Genomic DNA, 25,862 nt, shown 5'->3' on the forward strand with positions numbered 1-25,862 from the left:
ACAGGACAAAACCCTGGCTCCTACGACATATAGACAGGACAAAACCCTGGCTCCTACGACATATATACAGGACAAAAGCCTGGCTGCTACAACACACAGACATGACAAAACCCTGGCTCCTACAATACACAGACAGGACCAATGGTCTCTCTCTCTCTCATTGTCCTACAAAGACAGGACCAATGGTCTCTCTCTCTCATTGTCCTACAAAGGCAGGACCAATGGTCTCTCTCTCTCTCATTGTCCTACAAAGACAGGACCAATGGTCTCTCTCTCTCTCTCTCTCTCTCTTTCTCTCTGTCCTACAAAGACAGGACCAATGGTCTCTCTCTCTCTCATTGTCCTACAAAGACAGGACCAATGGTCTCTCTCTCTCTCATTGTCCTACAAAGACAGGACCAATGGTTTCTCTCTCTCTCTCTCTCTCTCTCTCTCTCTCTCTCTCTCTCTCTCTCTCTCTCTCTCTCTCTCTCTCTCTCTCCCTCTCTCTCTCTCTCGCTGTCCTACATAGACAGGATCAATGATCTCTTTCTCTGCCCTAAATATTTCCCAGCTGCTAGTCTCTCTCTCTCATGGTTTAATTTTAGCTGTGCATCTGTTGAACAATGTTACAGAGGGCCCTCGATGTCACAGGCCCAGCTGACACTCTGCCTTAACCAAGTCAGGACAGGTCAGGCCAGCATAGCACTGAAGTCCAAATGTCAGAAGAGACAGCATGACAGGATCTGGCTTTAGAAACCAGATCAAGTTCCTCCATCCATTGTGCACTGTGTAACTGTACGGGTGGGTGTGTGTGTGTGTGTGTGTGTGTGTGTGTGTGTGGTGGTGGTGGTGGTGGTGGTGGTGGTGGGGTTGTGTGTTTTGCCCAGAATGTTCTGGCTACCATAGGAGTGAGTGTCACATATATGATCAACTCACTATAGAAATGATGAACTATGCAATTAGAAACTAGGAAAGTCCCGCACGCTGTGCAGGATGTGACTGTATGGTTGGAGATGTATGGTTAGAGATGTATGGTTGGAGATGTATGGTTGGAGATGTATGGTTGGAGATGTATGGTTGGAGATGTATGGTTAGATATGTATGGTTAGAGATGTATGGTTAGAGATGTATGGTTGGAGATGTATGGTTGGAGATGTATGGTTGGAGATGTATGGTTGGAGATGTATGGTTGGAGATGTATGGTTAGAGATGTATGGTTAGAGATGTATGGTTAGAGATGTATGGTTGGAGATGTATGGTTGGAGATGTATGGTTAGATATGTATGGTTAGAGATGTATGGTTGGAGATGTATGGTTAGATATGTATGGTTAGAGATGTATGGTTGGAGATGTATGGTTAGATATGTATGGCTGGAGATGTATGGTTGGAGATGTATGGTTAGATATGTATGGTTAGAGATGTATGGTTGGAGATGTATGGTTAGAGATGTATGGTTAGATATGTATGGTTAGAGATGTATGGTTGGAGATGTATGGTTAGATATGTATGGCTGGAGATGTATGGTTGGAGATGTATGGTTAGATATGTATGGTTAGAGATGTATGGTTGGAGATGTATGGTTAGATATGTATGGCTGGAGATGTATGGTTAGATATGTATGGTTGGAGATGTATGGTTAGATATGTATGGTTGGAGATGTATGGTTGGAGATGTATGGTTAGATATGTATGGTTGGAGATGTATGGTTAGATATGTATGGTTAGAGATGTATGGTTAGAGATGTACAGTAGCTAGTAGGTATAGTAGCTGGGAGTACAGTAGCTGGGAGAACAGTAGCTGGAGGTATAGTAGCTGGGAGCATAGTAGTTGGGAGTATAGTAGCTGGGAGTATAGTAGCTGGGAGTACAGTAGCTGGGAGTACAGTAGCTGGGAGAACAGTAGCTGGATGTATAGTAGCTGGGAGTACAGTAGCTGGGAGAACAGTAGCTGAAGGTATAGTAGCTGGGAGTACAGTAGCTGGGAGTACAGTAGCTAGTAAGTATAGTAGCTGGGAGTACAGTAGCTGGGAGTATAGTAGCTGTGAGCATAGTAGTTGGGAGTATAATAGCTGGGAGTATAATAGCTGGGAGTATAGTAGCTGGGAGTATAATAGCTGGGAGTATAATAGCTGGGAGTATAGTAGCCGGGAGTATAATAGCTGGGAGTATAATAGCTGGGAGTATAGTAGCTGGGAGTACAGTAGCTGGGAGTATAGTAGCAGGGAGTATAATAGCTGGGAGTACAGTATCTGGGAGTATAGTAGCCGGGAGTACAGTAGCTGGGAGTATAGTCACTGGGGGTATAGTAGCTGGGAGTATAGCCACTGGGGGTATAGTAGCTGGGAGTATAGTAGCTGGGAGTATAGTAGCTGGGGGTATAGTAGATGGGAGTATAGTAGCTGGGAGTACAGTAGCTGGGAGTATAGTAGCTAGTAGGTACAGTAGCTGGGAGTATAGTCACTGGGGGTATAGTAGCTGGGAGTATAATAGCTGGGAGTATAGTAGCTGGGAGTATAGTCACTGGTGGTATAGTAGCTGGGAGTATAGTCACTGGGGGTATAGTAGCTGGGAGTATAGTAGCTGGGAGTATAGTAGCTGGGGGTATAGTAGCTGGGGGTATAGTAGCTGGGAGTATAGTAGCTGGGAGTATAGTAGCTGGGAGTATAGTAGCTGGGAGTATAGTCACTGGGGGTATAGTAGCTGGGAGTATAGTCACTGGGGGTATAGTAGCTGGGAGTATAGTAGCTGGGAGTATAGTAGCTAGTAGGTATAGTAGCTGGGAGTATAGTAGCTGGGAGTATAGTGGCTGGGAGTATAGTAGCTGGTAGTACCGTAGTTGGGAGCATAGTAGCTGGGAGTATAGTAGCTGGGAGTATAGTAGCTAGTAGGTATAGTAGCTGGGAGTATAGTAGCTGGGGGTATAGTAGCTGGGAGTATAGTAGCTGGGAGTATAGTAGCTGGGAGTATAGTAGCTGGGAGTATAGTCACTGGGGGTATAGTAGCTGGGAGTATAGTCACTGGGGGAATAGTAGCTGGGAGTATAGTAGCTGGGAGTACAGTAGCTGGGAGTATAATAGCTGGGAGTATAGTAGCTTGTAGGTATAGTAGCTGGGAGTATAGTAGCAGGGAGTATAGTAGCTGGGAGTATAGTAGCTGGTAGTACCGTAGTTGGGAGCATAGTAGCTGGGAGTATAGTAGCTAGTGGGTATAGTCACTGGGAGTACAGTAGCTAGTGGGTATAGTCACTGGGAGTATAGTCACTGGGAGTATAGTAGCTGGGAGAACAGTAGCTGGAGGTATAGTAGCTGGGAGTATAGTAGCTAGTGGGTATAGTCACTGGGAGTATAGTAGCTGGGAGAACAGTAGCTGGAGGTATAGTAGCTGGGAGTATAGTAGCTAGTGGGTATAGTAGCTGGGAGTATAGTAGTTGGGAGCATAGTAGCTGTGAGTATAGTAGCTGAGAGTATAGTAGCTGGGAGTACAGTAGCTGGGAGTACCAAACACCATCAGTGTATTGAAGGGTAGGATGTGAGAAAGAAGGCAGGGGAACTGACACTGATGGCTTGAACTTTACTGTAAATAAGTCTTGTCCGAGCCAGAATGGTCCATAGGGCAGGATCCTATCTCCTGTTTCCACAGCATAATGTGCTGGTTTGATATGTTCTGTTCACATTAACCTTGTAGCATGGTTTGAGCAACTATGGTAGAAGCCTCAACAGGCCGGCCCAGTTTAGTTTGGCCGGGCTTGGCTCAGTTGTGTGAAAAGGAGTTAGGAATTGTCTCAAAAGGCCATGCAGGACCACACTAACCTCCTCGTGGATCTTCTTGAGGAAGGCGATCTCCTCCTGTAGACTCTCAATGCGTCTCTCCAGGTCCAGCCTGGCCAGAGTGGCAGAGTCCACGTCCTAGAAAAACAGAACAAGAACAGGGGATAGAGTTGACGTTTAGTATTGATGTTTCAGCATAAGGCCTTTCCAAAGATGAGAGCCGACATACTGACACAGATACAGAGAGAGAGACAGAGAGAGAGACAGAGAGAGAGAGAGGAGAGAGAGAGACAGACAGACAGAGAGGAGAGAGAGAGAGAGAGAGACAGAGAGACAGAGAGATAGACAGAGAGCGCGAGAGAGATAGACAGAGATAGACAGAGAGACAGAGATAGACAGACAGATAGACAGACAGAGAGATAGAGAGAGAGATAGAGAGAGAGAGACAGAGAGATAGACAGAGAGAGCGAGAGAGATAGACAGAGAGATAGACATAGAGACAGAGATAGACAGAGAGAGAGATAGAGAGAGAGATAGAGAGATACTGAGAGAGACACTCAGAAGTTACTCTATAGAATAATTGCAGCTTCAGTTCATGTTGGTATCACACTCGGTACTGTCATCAATGATCTAACCTGACAGCATGTTGATCATTGATCATTTGGGAAGAGAGAAAGTTCTGAAGGCAGACAAAGAGAGAGAGAAGGAGAGGGAAAGTGTAACTCACAGCTCTGAAGGCAGACAGGTTGTTCTCTGCCTCTTCCCTCTGGTGGATCTCCTCCTGCAGTCTGGAGGGAGGGAGGGAGGGAGGGAGGGAGGGAGGGAGGGAGGGAGGGAGGGAGGGAGGGAGGGAGCGATTAAAGAAAAGGTTCAAATTGAGTTTAAACAGATTTCAAATGCAGCCCTTTTCCTCCCTGTTTGTGCCTGTTGGAACAGCAGACTTTATACTGATGGAACAGCAGACTTTACACTGTTGGAACAGCAGACTTTACACTGTTGGAACAGCAGACTTTATACTGATGGAACAGCAGACTTTATACTGATGGAACAGCAGACTTTATACTGTTGGAACAGCAGACTTTATACTGATGGAACAGCAGACTTTATACTGATGGAACAGCAGACTTTATACTGATGGAACAGCAGACTTTATACTGTTGGAACAGCAGACTTTATACTGATGGAACAGCAGACTTTACACTGTTGGAACAGCAGCCTTTATACTGATGGAACAGCAGACTTTACACTGATGGAACAGCAGACTTTATACTGATGGAACAGCAGACTTTATACTGATGGAACAGCAGACTTTACACTGTTGGAACAGCAGACTTTACACTGTTGGAACAGCAGACTTTATACTGATGGAACAGCAGACTTTACAATGATGGAACAGCAGACTTTACACTGTTGGAACAGCAGACTTTACACTGTTGGAACAGCAGACTTTATACTGATGGAACAGCAGACTGTATAATGATGGAACAGCAGACTTTACACTGATGGAACAGCAGACTTTACACTGTTGGAACAGCAGACTTTATTCTGATGGAACAGCAGACTTTATACTGTTGGAACAGCAGACTTTACACTGATGGAACAGCAGACTTTATACTGATGGAACAGCAGACTTTACACTGATGGAACAGCAGACTTTACACTGTTGGAACAGCAGACTTTATACTGATGGAACAGCAGACTTTATACTGATGGAACAGCAGACTTTACACTGTTGGAACAGCATTCTTTACACTGATGGAACAGCAGACTTTATACTGTTGGAACAGCAGACTTTATACTGATGGAACAGCAGACTTTACACTGCTGGAACAGCAGACTTTATACTGATGGAACAGCAGACTTTATACTGATGGAACAGCAGACTTTATACTGATGGAACAGCAGACTTTATACTGTTGGAACAGCAGACTTTACACTGTTGGAACAGCAGACTTTATACTGTTGGAACAGCAGACTTTATACTGATGGAACAGCAGACTTTATACTGATGGAACAGCAGACTTTACACTGTTGGAACAGCAGACTTTATACTGATGGAACAGCAGACTACACTGTTGGAACAGCAGACTTTACACTGATGGAACAGCAGACTTTACACTGTTGGAACAGCAGACTTTATACTGATGGAACAGCAGACTTTACACTGAAGGAACAGCAGACTTTATACTGATGGAACAGCAGACTTTACACTGTTGGAACAGCAGACTTTATACTGATGGAACAGCAGACTTTACACTGAAGGAACAGCAGACTTTACACTGTTGGAACAGCAGACTTTACACTGAAGGAACAGCAGACTTTACACTGTTGGAACAGCAGACGTTATACTGTTGGAACAGCAGACTTTACACTGTTGGAACAGCAGACTTTACACTGTTGGAATAGCAGACTTTACACTGTTGGAACAGCAGACATTATACTGTTGGAACAGCAGACTTTACACTGTTGGAACAGCAGACTTTACACTGTTGGAATAGCAGACTTTATACTGTTGGAACAGCAGACTTTACACTGTTGGAACAGCAGACTTTATACTGATGGAACAGCAGACTACACTGTTGGAACAGCAGACTTTACACTGATGGAACAGCAGACTTTACACTGTTGGAACAGCAGACTTTATACTGATGGAACAGCAGACTTTACAATGAAGGAACAGCAGACTTTATACTGATGGAACAGCAGACTTTACACTGTTGGAACAGCAGACTTTATACTGTTGGAACAGCAGACTTTACACTGAAGGAACAGCAGACTTTACACTGTTGGAACAGCAGACTTTACACTGAAGGAACAGCAGACTTTACACTGTTGGAACAGCAGACTTTACACTGTTGGAACAGCAGACTTTACACTGTTGGAATAGCAGACTTTACACTGTTGGAACAGCAGACTTTACACTGTTGGAACAGCAGACTTTACACTGTTGGAACAGCAGACTTTATACTGATGGAACAGCAGACTTTACACTGTTGGAACAGCAGACTTTACACTGTTGGAACAGCAGACTTTATACTGATGGAACAGCAGACTTTATACTGTTGGAACAGCAGACTTTACACTGATGGAACAGCAGACTTTACACTGTTGGAACAGCAGACTTTATACTGATGGAACAGCAGACTTTCCACTGTTGGAACAGCAGACTTTATACTGTCGGAACAGCAGACTTTACACTGTTGGAACAGCAGACTTTACACTGTTGGAACAGCAGACTTTACACTGATGGTACAGCAGACTTTACACTGTTGGAACAGCAGACTTTATACTGATGGAACAGCAGACTTTACACTGTTGGAACAGGATACTTTATACTGTTGGAACAGCAGACTTTATACTGATGGAACAGCAGACTTTATAATGATGGAACAGCAGACTTTACACTGTTGGAACAGCAGACTTTACACTGTTGGAACAGCAGACTTTACACTGTTGGAACAGCAGACTTTACACTGATGGAACAGCAGACTTTACACTGTTGGAACAGCAGACTTTATACTGTTGGAACAGCAGACTTTACACTGATGGAACAGCAGACTTTACACTGTTGGAACAGCAGACTTTACACTGATGGAACAGCAGACTTTACACTGATGGAACAGCAGACTTTATACTGTTGGAACAGCAGACTTTATACTGATGGAACAGCAGACTTTACACTGATGGAACAGCAGACTTTACACTGTTGGAACAGCACACTTTACACTGATGGAACAGCAGACTTTACACTGATGGAACAGCAGACTTTATACTGTTGGAACAGCAGACTTTATACTGATGGAACAGCAGACTTTACACTGTTGGAACAGCAGACTTTATACTGTTGGAACAGCAGACTTTATACTGATGGAACAGCAGACTTTATACTGTTGGAACAGCAGACTATACTGTTGGAACAGCAGACTTTACACTGTTGGAACAGCAGACTTTACACTGTTGGAACAGCAGACTAAATATACTGATGGAACAGCAGACTTTATACTGATGGAACAGCAGACTTTACACTGTTGTAACAGCAGACTTTATACTGTTGGAACAGCAGACTTTATACTGATGGAACAGCAGACTTTATACTGTTGGAACAGCAGACATTATACTGTTGGAACAGCAGACTTTACACTGTTGGAACAGCAGACTTTACACTGTTGGAACAGCAGACTTTATACTGATGGAACAGCAGACTTTACACTGTTGGAACAACAGACTTTATACTGTTGGAACAGCAGACTTTATACTGATGGAACAGCAGACTTTATACTGTTGGAACAGCAGACATTATACTGTTGGAACAGCAGACTTTACACTGTTGGAATAGCAGACTTTACACTGTTGGAACAGCAGACATTATACTGATGGAACAGCAGACTTTATACTGATGGAACAGCAGACTTTATACTGTTGGAACAGCAGACTTTACACTGTTGGAACAGCAGACTTTATACTGTTGGAACAGCAGACTTTATACTGATGGAAGAGCAGACTTTATACTGATGGAACAGCAGACTTTACACTGTTGGAACAGCAGACTTTATACTGATGGAACAGCAGACTTTACACTGTTGGAACAGCAGACTTTACACTGTTGGAACAGCAGACTTTATACTGTTGGAACAGCAGACTTTATACTGATGGAACAGCAGACTTTACACTGCTGGAACAGCAGACTTTATACTGATGGAACAGCAGACTTTATACTGATGGAACAGCAGACTTTATACTGATGGAACAGCAGACTTTATACTGTTGGAACAGCAGACTTTACACTGTTGGAACAGCAGATGTTGGAACAGCAGACTTTATACTGATGGAACAGCAGACTTTATACTGATGGAACAGCAGACTTTACACTGTTGGAACAGCAGACTTTATACTGATGGAACAGCAGACTACACTGTTGGAACAGCAGACTTTACACTGATGGAACAGCAGACTTTACACTGTTGGAACAGCAGACTTTATACTGATGGAACAGCAGACTTTACACTGAAGGAACAGCAGACTTTATACTGATGGAACAGCAGACTTTACACTGTTGGAACAGCAGACTTTATACTGATGGAACAGCAGACTTTACACTGAAGGAACAGCAGACTTTACACTGTTGGAACAGCAGACTTTACACTGAAGGAACAGCAGACTTTACACTGTTGGAACAGCAGACGTTATACTGTTGGAACAGCAGACTTTACACTGTTGGAACAGCAGACTTTATACTGATGGAACAGCAGACTACACTGTTGGAACAGCAGACTTTACACTGATGGAACAGCAGACTTTATACTGTTGGAACAGCAGACTTTATACTGATGGAAGAGCAGACTTTATACTGATGGAACAGCAGACTTTACACTGTTGGAACAGCAGACTTTATACTGATGGAACAGCAGACTTTACACTGTTGGAACAGCAGACTTTACACTGTTGGAACAGCAGACTTTATACTGTTGGAACAGCAGACTTTATACTGATGGAACAGCAGACTTTACACTGCTGGAACAGCAGACTTTATACTGATGGAACAGCAGACTTTATACTGATGGAACAGCAGACTTTATACTGATGGAACAGCAGACTTTATACTGTTGGAACAGCAGACTTTACACTGTTGGAACATCAGATGTTGGAACAGCAGACTTTATACTGATGGAACAGCAGACTTTATACTGATGGAACAGCAGACTTTACACTGTTGGAACAGCAGACTTTATACTGATGGAACAGCAGACTACACTGTTGGAACAGCAGACTTTACACTGATGGAACAGCAGACTTTACACTGTTGGAACAGCAGACTTTATACTGATGGAACAGCAGACTTTACACTGAAGGAACAGCAGACTTTATACTGATGGAACAGCAGACTTTACACTGTTGGAACAGCAGACTTTATACTGATGGAACAGCAGACTTTACACTGAAGGAACAGCAGACTTTACACTGTTGGAACAGCAGACTTTACACTGAAGGAACAGCAGACTTTACACTGTTGGAACAGCAGACGTTATACTGTTGGAACAGCAGACTTTACACTGTTGGAACAGCAGACTTTACACTGTTGGAATAGCAGACTTTACACTGTTGGAACAGCAGACATTATACTGTTGGAACAGCAGACTTTACACTGTTGGAACAGCAGACTTTACACTGTTGGAATAGCAGACTTTATACTGTTGGAACAGCAGACTTTACACTGTTGGAACAGCAGACTTTATACTGATGGAACAGCAGACTACACTGTTGGAACAGCAGACTTTACACTGATGGAACAGCAGACTTTACACTGTTGGAACAGCAGACTTTATACTGATGGAACAGCAGACTTTACACTGAAGGAACAGCAGACTTTATACTGATGGAACAGCAGACTTTACACTGTTGGAACAGCAGACTTTATACTGTTGGAACAGCAGACTTTACACTGAAGGAACAGCAGACTTTACACTGTTGGAACAGCAGACTTTACACTGAAGGAACAGCAGACTTTACACTGTTGGAACAGCAGACGTTATACTGTTGGAACAGCAGACTTTACACTGTTGGAACAGCAGACTTTACACTGTTGGAATAGCAGACTTTACACTGTTGGAACAGCAGACTTTACACTGTTGGAACAGCAGACTTTACACTGTTGGAACAGCAGACTTTATACTGATGGAACAGCAGACTTTACACTGTTGGAACAGCAGACTTTACACTGTTGGAACAGCAGACTTTATACTGATGGAACAGCAGACTTTATACTGTTGGAACAGCAGACTTTACACTGATGGAACAGCAGACTTTACACTGTTGGAACAGCAGACTTTATACTGATGGAACAGCAGACTTTCCACTGTTGGAACAGCAGACTTTATACTGTTGGAACAGCAGACTTTACACTGTTGGAACAGCAGACTTTACACTGTTGGAACAGCAGACTTTACACTGATGGTACAGCAGACTTTACACTGTTGGAACAGCAGACTTTATACTGATGGAACAGCAGACTTTACACTGTTGGAACAGCAGACTTTATACTGTTGGAACAGCAGACTTTATACTGATGGAACAGCAGACTTTATAATGATGGAACAGCAGACTTTACACTGTTGGAACAGCAGACTTTACACTGTTGGAACAGCAGACTTTACACTGTTGGAACAGCAGACTTTACACTGATGGAACAGCAGACTTTACACTGTTGGAACAGCAGACTTTATACTGTTGGAACAGCAGACTTTACACTGATGGAACAGCAGACTTTACACTGTTGGAACAGCAGACTTTACACTGATGGAACAGCAGACTTTACACTGATGGAACAGCAGACTTTATACTGTTGGAACAGCAGACTTTATACTGATGGAACAGCAGACTTTACACTGATGGAACAGCAGACTTTACACTGTTGGAACAGCACACTTTACACTGATGGAACAGCAGACTTTACACTGATGGAACAGCAGACTTTATACTGTTGGAACAGCAGACTTTATACTGATGGAACAGCAGACTTTACACTGTTGGAACAGCAGACTTTATACTGTTGGAACAGCAGACTTTATACTGATGGAACAGCAGACTTTATACTGTTGGAACAGCAGACTTTATACTGTTGGAACAGCAGACTTTACACTGTTGGAACAGCAGACTTTACACTGTTGGAACAGCAGACTTTATACTGATGGAACAGCAGACTTTATACTGATGGAACAGCAGACTTTACACTGTTGTAACAGCAGACTTTATACTGTTGGAACAGCAGACTTTATACTGATGGAACAGCAGACTTTATACTGTTGGAACAGCAGACTTTATACTGATGGAACAGCAGACTTTATACTGATGGAACAGCAGACTTTATACTGTTGGAACAGCAGACTTTATACTGTTGGAACAGCAGCCTTTATACTGATGGAACAGCAGACTTTATACTGATGGAACAGCAGACTTTATACTGTTGGAACAGCAGACTTTATACTGTTGGAGCAGCAGACTTTATACTGATGGAACAGCAGACTTTATACTGTTGGAACAGCAGCCTTTATACTGATGGAACAGCAGACTTTATACTGATGGAACAGCAGACTTTACACTGTTGGAACAGCAGACTTTATACTGATGGAACAGCAGACTTTATACTGATGGAACAGCAGACTTTATACTGATGGAACAGCAGACTTTATACTGTTGGAACAGCAGACTTTATACTGATGGAACAGCAGACTTTACACTGAAGGAACAGCAGACTTTACACTGTTGGAACAGCAGACGTTATACTGTTGGAACAGCAGACTTTACACTGTTGGAACAGCAGACTTTACACTGTTGGAATAGCAGACTTTACACTGTTGGAACAGCAGACTTTACACTGTTGGAACAGCAGACTTTACACTGATGGAACAGCAGACTTTACACTGTTGGAACAGCAGACTTTATACTGTTGGAACAGCAGACTTTACACTGATGGAACAGCAGACTTTACACTGTTGGAACAGCAGACTTTACACTGATGGAACAGCAGACTTTACACTGATGGAACAGCAGACTTTATACTGTTGGAACAGCAGACTTTATACTGATGGAACAGCAGACTTTACACTGATGGAACAGCAGACTTTACACTGTTGGAACAGCACACTTTACACTGATGGAACAGCAGACTTTACACTGATGGAACAGCAGACTTTATACTGTTGGAACAGCAGACTTTATACTGATGGAACAGCAGACTTTACACTGTTGGAACAGCAGACTTTATACTGTTGGAACAGCAGACTTTATACTGATGGAACAGCAGACTTTATACTGTTGGAACAGCAGACTTTATACTGTTGGAACAGCAGACTTTACACTGTTGGAACAGCAGACTTTACACTGTTGGAACAGCAGACTAAATATACTGATGGAACAGCAGACTTTATACTGATGGAACAGCAGACTTTACACTGTTGTAACAGCAGACTTTATACTGTTGGAACAGCAGACTTTATACTGATGGAACAGCAGACTTTATACTGTTGGAACAGCAGACATTATACTGTTGGAACAGCAGACTTTACACTGTTGGAACAGCAGACTTTACACTGTTGGAACAGCAGACTTTATACTGATGGAACAGCAGACTTTATACTGATGGAACAGCAGACTTTACACTGTTGGAACAGCATTATTTACACTGATGGAACAGCAGACTTTATACTGTTGGAACAGCAGACTTTATACTGATGGAACAGCAGACGTTACACTGCTGGAACAGCAGACTTTATACTGATGGAACAGCAGACTTTATACTGATGGAACAGCAGACTTTATACTGATGGAACAGCAGACTTTATACTGTTGGAACAGCAGACTTTACACTGTTGGAACAGCAGACTTTATACTGTTGGAACAGCAGACTTTATACTGATGGAACAGCAGACTTTATACTGATGGAACAGCAGACTTTACACTGTTGGAACAGCAGACTTTATACTGATGGAACAGCAGACTACACTGTTGGAACAGCAGACTTTACACTGATGGAACAGCAGACTTTACACTGTTGGAACAGCAGACTTTATACTGATGGAACAGCAGACTTTACACTGAAGGAACAGCAGACTTTATACTGATGGAACAGCAGACTTTACACTGTTGGAACAGCAGACTTTATACTGATGGAACAGCAGACTTTACACTGAAGGAACAGCAGACTTTACACTGTTGGAACAGCAGACTTTACACTGAAGGAACAGCAGACTTTACACTGTTGGAACAGCAGACGTTATACTGTTGGAACAGCAGACTTTACACTGTTGGAACAGCAGACTTTACACTGTTGGAATAGCAGACTTTACACTGTTGGAACAGCAGACATTATACTGTTGGAACAGCAGACTTTACACTGTTGGAACAGCAGACTTTACACTGTTGGAATAGCAGACTTTATACTGTTGGAACAGCAGACTTTACACTGTTGGAACAGCAGACTTTATACTGATGGAACAGCAGACTACACTGTTGGAACAGCAGACTTTACACTGATGGAACAGCAGACTTTACACTGTTGGAACAGCAGACTTTATACTGATGGAACAGCAGACTTTACACTGAAGGAACAGCAGACTTTATACTGATGGAACAGCAGACTTTACACAGTTGGAACAGCAGACTTTATACTGTTGGAACAGCAGACTTTACACTGAAGGAACAGCAGACTTTACACTGTTGGAACAGCAGACTTTACACTGAAGGAACAGCAGACTTTACACTGTTGGAACAGCAGACGTTATACTGTTGGAACAGCAGACTTTACACTGTTGGAACAGCAGACTTTACACTGTTGGAATAGCAGACTTTACACTGTTGGAACAGCAGACTTTACACTGTTGGAACAGCAGACTTTACACTGTTGGAACAGCAGACTTTATACTGATGGAACAGCAGACTTTACACTGTTGGAACAGCAGACTTTACACTGTTGGAACAGCAGACTTTATTCTGATGGAACAGCAGACTTTATACTGTTGGAACAGCAGACTTTACACTGATGGAACAGCAGACTTTACACTGTTGGAACAGCAGACTTTATACTGATGGAACAGCAGACTTTCCACTGTTGGAACAGCAGACTTTATACTGTTGGAACAGCAGACTTTACACTGTTGGAACAGCAGACTTTACACTGTTGGAACAGCAGACTTTACACTGATGGTACAGCAGACTTTACACTGTTGGAACAGCAGACTTTATACTGATGGAACAGCAGACTTTACACTGTTGGAACAGCAGACTTTATACTGTTGGAACAGCAGACTTTATACTGATGGAACAGCAGACTTTATAATGATGGAACAGCAGACTTTACACTGTTGGAACAGCAGACTTTACACTGTTGGAACAGCAGACTTTACACTGTTGGAACAGCAGACTTTACACTGATGGAACAGCAGACTTTACACTGTTGGAACAGCAGACTTTATACTGTTGGAACAGCAGACTTTACACTGATGGAACAGCAGACTTTACACTGTTGGAACAGCAGACTTTACACTGATGGAACAGCAGACTTTACACTGATGTAACAGCAGACTTTATACTGTTGGAACAGCAGACTTTATACTGATGGAACAGCAGACTTTACACTGATGGAACAGCAGACTTTACACTGTTGGAACAGCACACTTTACACTGATGGAACAGCAGACTTTACACTGATGGAACAGCAGACTTTATACTGTTGGAACAGCAGACTTTATACTGATGGAACAGCAGACTTTACACTGTTGGAACAGCAGACTTTATACTGTTGGAACAGCAGACTTTATACTGATGGAACAGCAGACTTTATACTGTTGGAACAGCAGACTTTATACTGTTGGAACAGCAGACTTTACACTGTTGGAACAGCAGACTTTACACTGTTGGAACAGCAGACTTTATACTGATGGAACAGCAGACTTTATACTGATGGAACAGCAGACTTTACACTGTTGTAACAGCAGACTTTATACTGTTGGAACAGCAGACTTTATACTGATGGAACAGCAGACTTTATACTGTTGGAACAGCAGACTTTATACTGATGGAACAGCAGACTTTATACTGATGGAACAGCAGACTTTATACTGTTGGAACAGCAGACTTTATACTGTTGGAACAGCAGCCTTTATACTGATGGAACAGCAGACTTTATACTGATGGAACAGCAGACTTTATACTGTTGGAACAGCAGACTTTATACTGTTGGAGCAGCAGACTTTATACTGATGGAACAGCAGACTTTATACTGTTGGAACAGCAGCCTTTATACTGATGGAACAGCAGACTTTATACTGATGGAACAGCAGACTTTACACTGTTGGAACAGCAGACTTTATACTGATGGAACAGCAGACTTTATACTGATGGAACAGCAGACTTTATACTGATGGAACAGCAGACTTTATACTGTTGGAACAGCAGACTTTATACTGATGGAACAGCAGACTTTACACTGTTGGAACAGCAGACTTTATACTGATGGAACAGCAGACTTTATACTGATGGAACAGCAGACTTTATACTGATGAAACAGCAGACTTTATACTGATGGAACAGCAGACTTTATACTGTTGGAACAGCAGACTTTATACTGTTGGAACAGCAGACTTTATACTGATGGAACAGCATACTGATGGAACAGCAGACTTTATACTGATGGAACAGCAGACTTTACACTGTTGGAACAGCAGACTTTATACTGATGGAACAGCAGACTTTACACTGCTGGAACAGCAGACTTTATACTGTTGGAACAGCAGACTTTATACTGATGGAACAGCAGACTTTATACTGATGGAACAGCAGACTTTACACTGTTGGAACAGCAGACTTTACACTGTTGGAACAGCAGACTTTACACTGTTGGAACAGCAGACTTTATACTGATGGAACAGCAGACTTTACACTGATGGAACAGCATACTTTACACTGTTGGAACAGCAGACTTTATACTGATGGAACAGCAGACTTTATACTGATGGAAAAGCACTGTTCACACTACACATCAGATATAGGCTGAGAAGGAACTCTATTTTGAAAGCAGATAAAGAAACAGACACAGACTCTCAGTGGAGAGTTAATGATGTGCAGTTGTTACTTCATCTTTACAGCACAGTCTCTCTCTGTGACTACAGGAATAGAGTCTGGACCCTTCCACAGTCTCTCTCATTTAAGAACAATTTCTTATTTTCAATGACGGCCTAGGAACAGTGGGTTAACTGCCTGTTCAGGGGCAGACAACCTTGTCAGCTCGGGGGTTTGAACTTGCAACCTTCCGGTTACTAGTCCAACGCTCTAACCACTAGTCTACCCTGCCGCCCTGTAGTCTCTCTCTGACTACAGGAATAGAGTCTGGACCCTTCCACACTCTCTCTCTCTGACTACGGGAATAGAGTCTGGACCCTTCCACAGTCTCTCCCTGACTACAGGAATAGAGTCTGGACCCTTCCACAGTCTCTCTCTCTGACTACATGAATAGAGTCTGGACCCTTCCACAGTCTCTCTCTCACTCTGACTATAGGAATAGAGTCTGGACCCTTCCACACTCTCTCTCTCTGACTACATGAATAGAGTCTGGACCCTTCCACAGTCTCACTCTCTGACTACAGGAATAGAGTCTGGACCCTTCCACAGTCTCTCTCTCTGACTACAGGAATAGAGTCTGGACCCTTCCACAGTCTCTCTCTCTGACTACAGGAATAGATTCCGGACCCGTCCACAGTCTCTCTCTCTCTCTGACTACAGGAATAGCGTCTGGACCCTTCCACACTCTCTCTCTCTCTCTGACTACAAGAATAGAGTCTGGACCCTTCCACAGTCTCTCTGTGACTACAGGAATAGAGTCTGTACCCTTCCACAGTCTCTCTCTCTGACTACAGGAATAGAGTCTGGACCCTTCCACAGTCTCTCTCTCTGACTACAGGAATAAAGTCTGGACCCTTCCACAGTCTCTCTCTCTGTGACTACAGGAATAGAGTCTGGACCCTTCCACAGTCTCTCTCTATGTGACTACAGGAATAGAGTCTGGACCCTTCCACAGTCTCTCTCTCTGTGACTACAGGAATAAAGTCTGGACCCTTCCACAGTCTCTCTCTCTCTCTCTCTCTCTGACTACAGGAATAGAGTCTGGACCCTTCCACAGTCTCTCTCTCTCTCTGTGACTACAGGAATAGAGTCTTGTCTAGTGTGTGTAATGCTTGGCAGTCCAGGCTATTTGTATGCAGTATCGATTGACGGCTACACGTGCAATGTGTCTGATTTTACCATCGACGATAATACCTCGTCAGAGGTCACACACAGCCAAGGTGTTTGTGGAACAGAATTGCAGAGTGTGTTCTAATACCTGATCTAAGATCAGTCTCTACCAGGTCTGGTAAACCAGGGTACAGAACAGACCTGATCTGATCAGAATTCCTATTCTGAGACTCTTTATGACAACCAACCCTGAGCTGATCTGAGGTCAATGTTACACAGCAGCTGCATATTCCACCCCTAACCTTCTCAACCTTTCCTTCACTTCCACAGTATTTTGCCTCTCCCTCATTCCCCCCCCCACCCCCCGTTCCCCCTCATTCACGGCATCCTTTCATGCACACCCCTCCCCCCACAGAGGCCTTGAAGGAGATAGACCCTACCAGCTGTTGCAGTAACGGAGAGACAATCCAATACAAAAAAACGCCAGAGATGATTTCGCACTGCTGATCCAATAGCTTTAAATAGAAAACATCTATTAACAGCTCTGCAAACCGTTGCATTGACTAAAATGTATCCCCACAAAATGGGATGTCTCCCTACGGGCTGTGGAACGCGTATAGAAAACACAGGCGCAAGCCGAAAGGCATGTCAGCGTGGTCTGTTAAAATATGTTACCATGAGACAAAACAAGTGACTTATAGCCAAGTGACTTATTGACAAGCGACTTAAAAACCTCTACTGTGCCAGGTGACTTATAGCCAAGTGACTTATTGACAAGTGACCTATGAACCTATAAAGCTTATAAACAACAGACCAGTCCAAGTATTTATATCTTAGGGGCCCATAATCGAACAGTCCAAAATTCCCAAGCTAATAACTTTAAAGAGTCTATTACAGAGGTGGTTTCAGTAATTCTCTTTATGTTTTTACAGACTTCTACCGCATGCGGTTTGAGTCAAATCTACTTCCATTGTGGCTCCTGAATATGACGAGCTTCTCGTCTTCAGTGTTTGCTGGCATGGTGCATAACCTCTGGCCTCTCATGCAGTCCGTCTGACCCCTGACTCCTAACCTCTCACCTGAGTTTGAGTTTCTGCAGGTCGTCTGCCAGGTTGTCTCTCTCCACCTCCATGCGGGCTCTGTCATTGGACATGCCGTCCACCTGACGCCTCAGCTCTCTCATCTCCTCCTCGTACATCTCGGCCACGCGGGTCGGCTCGTGACCCCTCAGCCTCTGGATCTCCACCTCCAGAGTAGCGTTCTGCTGCTCCAGGAAACGGACCTTCTCGATGTAGCTGGCGAACCGGTCGTTCAGGTGCTGCAGCTCTGCCTTCTCATTGGTCCTGGTGTCCAGGAAGTCGCGGTTCGTGGCGTCGGCCAAGCTGAAGTCCAGCTTCTCGCCCATCCCGGCGTACGAGCGCATCGCGCCGCCGGAAGAGGAACGAATGCTACCGGAGGAGTAGCTGGGGCGGGCGGAGCTTTTGGTCATCTCGTAGACTCTAGAGGACATGTGGGCCGAGCCGGAGGAGCCGGAGGAGCCGCGTCCACTGTGGGAGAACATGGAGGACATGCCTGGGGTGGATCCAATACCAGAACCAAAGGTCCGGCGGTAGGAAGAGGCTGACTGGGCGGACTGGGAGGAGAAGGACTTGCTCATGGTGGACGTTGTCCGAGGGTCTGGCTGGAGGAACTGGGCTGCTGTTGAAGGTTGATAACTGAATGAGGGGCTGTTGGACAGGAGATCTGCTATTTGTAGACATACAACGCCCACTCCATAACCCCAAGCCTCGAACTCCCTCAATCACCCCACTCCTTCTCATCTCCTGCTCTCTCTCTCTCGCTCTTTCTCTCTCTCTCTCTCTCTCTCTCTCTCTCAGCTGTCATAGGGTCTAGTTTCCAGTAGCAGGGTGGAGTCTGGCCAGAGAGGGGGTGTACCATGTGGGGGTGAAGGGGGGAGGCAGGAAGGAGGCGGAAGGGGGGGAGGTGGGAAGGAGGGGGAGGGGGGGAGAGGGAAGGAAGGTGGGCAGGAAGGAAGGTGGGGGAGGGAAGGAAGGAGGGGGGAGGTGGGAGGAGGGGGAGGGAAGGAAGGTGGGGGGGTAGGAGGGGGGAGGAGGAAGGTCGGGGGGGGGGTATATTAGTATTGTGGCTCTCTTAGAAAGATGACGTTCTGTTTACCGTTAGTTACCCTACGTATCTCTATCACAGAAAGATGACGTTCTGGTTACCGTTAGTTACCCTACGTATCTCTATCACAGAACACAAATAGATTACACCTAGTCGACGCAGATATTTACCCTGTACACCTGTTCACCTGTACACCCTACCATGTTGCTGGTTTCACAATGTGTTAACGACTGAGCTCCATTTTTACTGGTGGAAGCCTCACCAAGCCATCAAACTACTGTTTCAGTGGACATAATGTCAGGAGTACAGGAGGTTTCATGGCGTTGTGTTAGAGCTAGAGGTCACCCACTTCCTCATGACCTGAACACAGGATCCATCTAGTGAGCTCACACACATTGGGCCCTGTGTGTGTGTGTGTGTGTGTGTGTGTGTGTGTGTGTGTGTGTGTGTGTGTGTGTGTGTGTGTGTGTGTGTGTGTGTGTGTGTGTGTGTGTGTGTGTGTGTGTGTGTGTGTGTGTGTGGTGTGTGTGTGTGTGGGTGTGTGTGTGTGGGTGGGTGGCCATGATGTTTCCCATGGCAACATCTGAGAAAGCCAGCATGCCTGGTCAGGTAGCAGGGCAGTGGGCCAGAGCAGCACATGGTACCGAAGACATTATCCAGTAACTCTTTCCACTGGGATTCTCTGCCTCTAACCCTATTACAGGGGCTGAGTCACTGGTCACTATTCGGTGTCCTGTGTGAATTTAAGTGTGCTCTCTCTAATTCTCTCTTTCTCTCTTTCTCTCTCTCAGAGGACCTGAGCCCTAGGACCATGCCCCAGGACTACCTGACATGATGACTCCTTGCTGTCCCCAGTCCACCTGGCCATGCTGCTGCTCCAGTTTCAACTGTTCTGCCTTATTATTATTTGACCATGCTGGTCATTTATGAACATTTGAACATCTTGGCCATGTTTTGTTATAATCTCCACCCGGCACAGCCAGAAGAGGACTGGCCACCCCACATAGCCTGGTTCCTCTCTAGGTTTCTTCCCTTGGTTTTGCCTTTCTAGGGAGTTTTTCCTAGCCACCGTGCTTCTACACCTGCATTGCTTGCTGTTTAGGGTTTTAGGCTGGTTTTCTGTACAGCACTTTGAGATATCAGCTGATGTAAGAAGGGCTATATAAATACATTTGATTTGATTTGATTTAATGGACTTTAGGGTAGATCAGGAGGCCCTGACTACTGTCTAGTCTGACCTGATGATAAACAGATACCATCTGACTACTGTCTAGACTGACCTGATGATAAACAGATACCATCTGACTACTGTCTAGTCTGACCTGATGATAAACAGATACCATCTGACTACTGTCTAGTCTGACCTGATGATAAACAGATACAGAAGTCAAGGTAATATGTACATGTAGGGTAAAGTGACTACACATAGATAGTAATCAGCAGGTAGCAGCAGTGTAAAAACACACGGGGGTTGGGGGTCAACGTAAATAGTCCGGTGGTCATTTGATTAATTGTTCAGGAGTCTTATGGCTTGAGGTGTAGAAGCTGTTAAGGAGACTTTTGTTCCAAGATTTGGCACTCCGGTACCGCTTGCCGTCCAGTAGAAAAGAGAACAGTCTATAACTGTGGTGATTGGAGTCTTAGACCATTTTTTGGCATTCCTCTGACACCGCCTGGTATAGAGGTCCTGAATGGCAGGAAGCTTGGCCCCAGTGATGTACTGGGCCGTTCGCACTAACCTCTGTAGCGCCTTATGGTCAGATGCCCAATAGTTGCGTTACCAGGCGGTGATGCAACCGGTCAGGATGCTCTCAATGGTGCAGCTGTAGAACATTTTGAGGATTTGAGGACCGATGTCAAAAAATGTTCAGTCTCCTGAGGGGGAAAAATCATTATTGTGCCCTCTTCACTACTGTCTTGGTGTGTTTGGACTATGACAGTTTGTTGGTGATGTGGACACCAAGGAACTTGAAACTCATTGCTTCTCATTGCTATTCATTGCTATTTAAGTTATCACATGCCAATACAAGTGAGTCATTACGCTTCACACACTAAAATACAGCTCAGCTGCTGTTGTTGTTGTTGTGTCTGTGTGTGTGTGTGTGTGTGTGTGTGTGTGTGTGTGTGTGTGTGTGCGTGTGCGTGTGTGCGTGTGCGTGTGTGCGCACACACGTCTCAGCTGCTGGTGTCACAGCTATCGTTAGCCTGTTAGTCTAATCTTAGTCACTGCATGGCCCAAGAGGGGACCTGTCAAGGAAGCAGAAAATAGACCCCCAGTCTCATCTCCTACACGTTGGACCATGGGGTGATAATGGCGGGTAAAAATGACATTTATCAGGGAGGCCTCTTTTTATGTTAGAAAATGTGTAATTCTCTTAAACACGAAGCAAGGAGCCCTGCAGCTGTAGGGAGTTTTGAGTTGGAATAGAAAATGGACAAGTTAAAAGGCATTCCTGGTTAATAGCAGTTAGCACCAGCCATTACAATAGTCATGTGACCTCTCTGTCCTTGATGGGAACATGCACCAGCCATTACAATAGTCATGTGACCTCTCTGTCCCTGATGGGAACATGCACCAGCCATTACAATAGTCATGTGACCTCTCTGTCCTTGATGGTAACATGCACCAGCCATTACAATAGTCATGTGACCTCCCTGTCCTTGATGGGAACATGCACCAGCCATTACAATAGTCATGTGACCTCTCTGTCCTTGATGGGAACATGCACCAGCCATTACAATAGTCATGTGACCTCTCTGTCCTTGATGGGAACATGCACCAGCCATTACAATAGTCATGTGACCTCTCTGTCCTTGATGGGAACATGCACCAGCCATTACAATAGTCATGTGACCTCTCTGTCCTTGATGGGAACATGCACCAGCCATTACAATAGTCATGTGACCTCTCTGTCCTTGATGGGAACATGCACCAGCCATTACAATAGTCATGTGACCTCTCTGTCCTTGATGGGAACATGCACCAGCCATTACAATAGTCATGTGACCTCTCTGTCCTTAATGGTAACATGCACCAGCCATTACAATAGTCATGTGACCTCTCTGTCCTTGATGGGAACATGCACCAGCCATTACAATAGTCATGTGACCTCTCTGTCCTTGATGGGAACATGCACCAGCCATTACAATAGTCATGTGACCTCTCTGTCCTTGATGGGAACATGCACCAGCCATTACAATAGTCATGTGACCTCTCTGTCCTTGATGGGAACATGCACCAGCCATTACAATAGTCATGTGACCTCTCTGTCCTTGATGGGAACATGCACCAGCCATTACAATAGTCATGTGACCTCTCTGTCCTTAATGGTAACATGCACCAGCCATTACAATAGTCATGTGACCTCTCTGTCCTTGATGGGAACATGCACCAGCCATTACAATAGTCATGTGACCTCTCTGTCCTTGATGGGAACATGCACCAGCCATTACAATAGTCATGTGACCTCTCTGTCCTTGATGGTAACATGCACCAGCCATTACAATAGTCATGTGACCTCTCTGTCATTGATGGTAACATGCACCAGCCATTACAATAGTCATGTGACCTCTCTGTCCTTGATGGTAACATGCACCAGCCATTACAATAGTGATGTGACCTCTCTGTCCTTGATGGGAACATGCACCAGCCATTACAATAGTCATGTGACCTCTCTGTCCTTAATGGTAACATGCACCAGCCATTACAATAGTCATGTGACCTCTCTGTCCTTGATGGGAACATGCACCAGCCATTACAATAGTCATGTGACCTCTCTGTCCTTGATGGTAACATGTACCAGCCATTACAATAGTCATGTGACCTCTCTGTCCTTGATGGGAACATGCACCAGCCATTACAATAGTCATGTGACCTCTCTGTCCTTGATGGGAACATGCACCAGCCATTACAATAGTCATGTGACCTCTCTGTCCTTGATGGGAACATGCACCAGCCATTACAATAGTCATGTGACCTCTCTGTCCTTGATGGGAACATGCACCAGCCATTACAATAGTCATGTGACCTCTCTGTCCTTGATGGTAACATGCACCAGCCATTACAATAGTCATGTGACCTCTCTGTCCTTGATGGTAACATGCACCAGCCATTACAATAGTCATGTGACCTCTCTGTCCTTGATGGTAACATGCACCAGCCATTACAATAGTCATGTGACCTCTCTGTCATTGATGGGAACATGCACAAGCCATTACAATAGTCATGTGACCTCTCTGTCCTTGATGGTAACATGCACCAGCCATTACAATAGTCATGTGACCTCTCTGTCCTCGATGGGAACATGCACCAGCCATTACAATAGTCATGTGACCTCTCTGTCCCTGATGGGAACATGCACCAGCCATTACAATAGTCATGTGACCTCTCTGTCCTTGATGGGAACATGCACCAGCCATTACAATAGTCATGTGACCTCTCTGTCCTTGATGGGAACATGCACCAGCCATTACAATAGTCATGTGACCTCTCTGTCCTTGATGGGAACATGCACCAGCCATTACTATAGTCATGTGACCTCTCTGTCCTTGATGGGAACATGCACCAGCCATTACAATAGTCATGTGACCTCTCTGTCCTTAATGGGAACATGCACCAGCCATTACAATAGTCATGTGACCTCTCTGTCCTTGATGGTAACATGCACCAGCCATTACAATAGTCATGTGACCTCTCTGTCCTTGATGGGAACATGCACCAGCCATTACAATAGTCATGTGACCTCTCTGTCCTTGATGGGAACATGCACCAGCCATTACAATAGTCATGTGACCTCTCTGTCCTTGATGGTAACATGCACCAGCCATTACAATAGTCATGTGACCTCTCTGTCATTGATGGTAACATGCACCAGCCATTACAATAGTCATGTGACCTCTCTGTCCTTGATGGTAACATGCACCAGCCATTACAATAGTGATGTGACCTCTCTGTCCTTGATGGGAACATGCACCAGCCATTACAATAGTCATGTGACCTCTCTGTCCTTGATGGTAACATGCACCAGCCATTACAATAGTCATGTGACCTCTCTGTCCTTGATGGGAACATGCACCAGCCATTACAATAGTCATGTGACCTCTCTGTCCTTGATGGTAACATGCACCAGCCATTACAATAGTCATGTGACCTCTCTGTCCTTGATGGGAACATGCACCAGCCATTACAATAGTCATGTGACCTCTCTGTCCTTGATGGGAACATGCACCAGCCATTACAATAGTCATGTGACCTCTCTGTCCTTGATGGGAACATGCACCAGCCATTACAATAGTCATGTGACCTCTCTGTCCTTGATGGGAACATGCACCAGCCATTACAATAGTCATGTGACCTCTCTGTCCTTGATGGGAACATGCACCAGCCATTACAATAGTCATGTGACCTCTCTGTCCTTGATGGTAACATGCACCAGCCATTACAATAGTCATGTGACCTCTCTGTCATTGATGGTAACATGCACCAGCCATTACAATAGTCATGTGACCTCTCTGTCCTTGATGGTAACATGCACCAGCCATTACAATAGTGATGTGACCTCTCTGTCCTTGATGGGAACATGCACCAGCCATTACAATAGTCATGTGACGTCTCTGTCCTTGATGGTAACATGCACCAGCCATTACAATAGTCATGTGACCTCTCTGTCCTTGATGGGAACATGCACCAGCCATTACAATAGTCATGTGACCTCTCTGTCCTTGATGGGAACATGCACCAGCCATTACAATAGTCATGTGACCTCTCTGTCCTCGATGGGAACATGCACCAGCCATTACAATAGTCATGTGACCTCTCTGTCCTCGATGGGAACATGCACCAGCCATTACAATAGTCATGTGACCTCTCTGTCCCCGATGGGAACATGCACCAGCCATTACAATAGTCATGTGACCTCTCTGTCCTTGATGGGAACATGCACCAGCCATTACAATAGTCATGTGACCTCTCTGTCCTTGATGGTAACATGCACCAGCCATTACAATAGTCATGTGACCTCTCTGTCCTTGATGGTAACATGCACCAGCCATTACAATAGTCATGTGGCCTCTCTGTCCTCGATGGGAACATGCACCAGCCATTACAATAGTCATGTGACCTCTCTGTCCCTGATGGGAACATGCACCAGCCATTACAATAGTCATGTGACCTCTCTGTCCTTGATGGGAACATGCACCAGCCATTACAATAGTCATGTGACCTCTCTGTCCTTGATGGGAACATGCACCAGCCATTACAATAGTCAT

The 25,862-nt window shown here is 44.7% G+C and overlaps 1 protein-coding gene across 2 annotated transcripts in view; it reads right to left on the minus strand.

The window, feature by feature from the left end:
• The window catches only part of LOC139405533 (desmin-like), a 35,908-nt gene extending 16,573 nt beyond the window's left edge, over window positions 1-19,335 (minus strand). Inside the window, exons 1-3 of one of the 2 annotated variants that reach the window (XM_071147945.1) lie at window positions 18,551-19,335; window positions 4,477-4,537; window positions 3,792-3,887 (exon numbers count right to left, since the gene is read on the minus strand). In XM_071147945.1, the coding sequence (XP_071004046.1) occupies window positions 3,792-3,887; window positions 4,477-4,537; window positions 18,551-19,128 (735 nt within the window). In that variant the 5' untranslated portion in view covers window positions 19,129-19,335. The remainder of the gene's footprint in view (window positions 1-3,791; window positions 3,888-4,476; window positions 4,538-18,550) is intronic. The other variant, XM_071147944.1, reaches the window with a different exon arrangement.
• Between the last annotated feature and the right edge of the window lie 6,527 nt (window positions 19,336-25,862).

Source organism: Oncorhynchus clarkii, chromosome 3 (genome assembly GCF_045791955.1).
Source record: "Oncorhynchus clarkii lewisi isolate Uvic-CL-2024 chromosome 3, UVic_Ocla_1.0, whole genome shotgun sequence".
In the NCBI taxonomy this organism is placed as follows: Eukaryota; Metazoa; Chordata; class Actinopteri; order Salmoniformes; family Salmonidae; genus Oncorhynchus; species Oncorhynchus clarkii.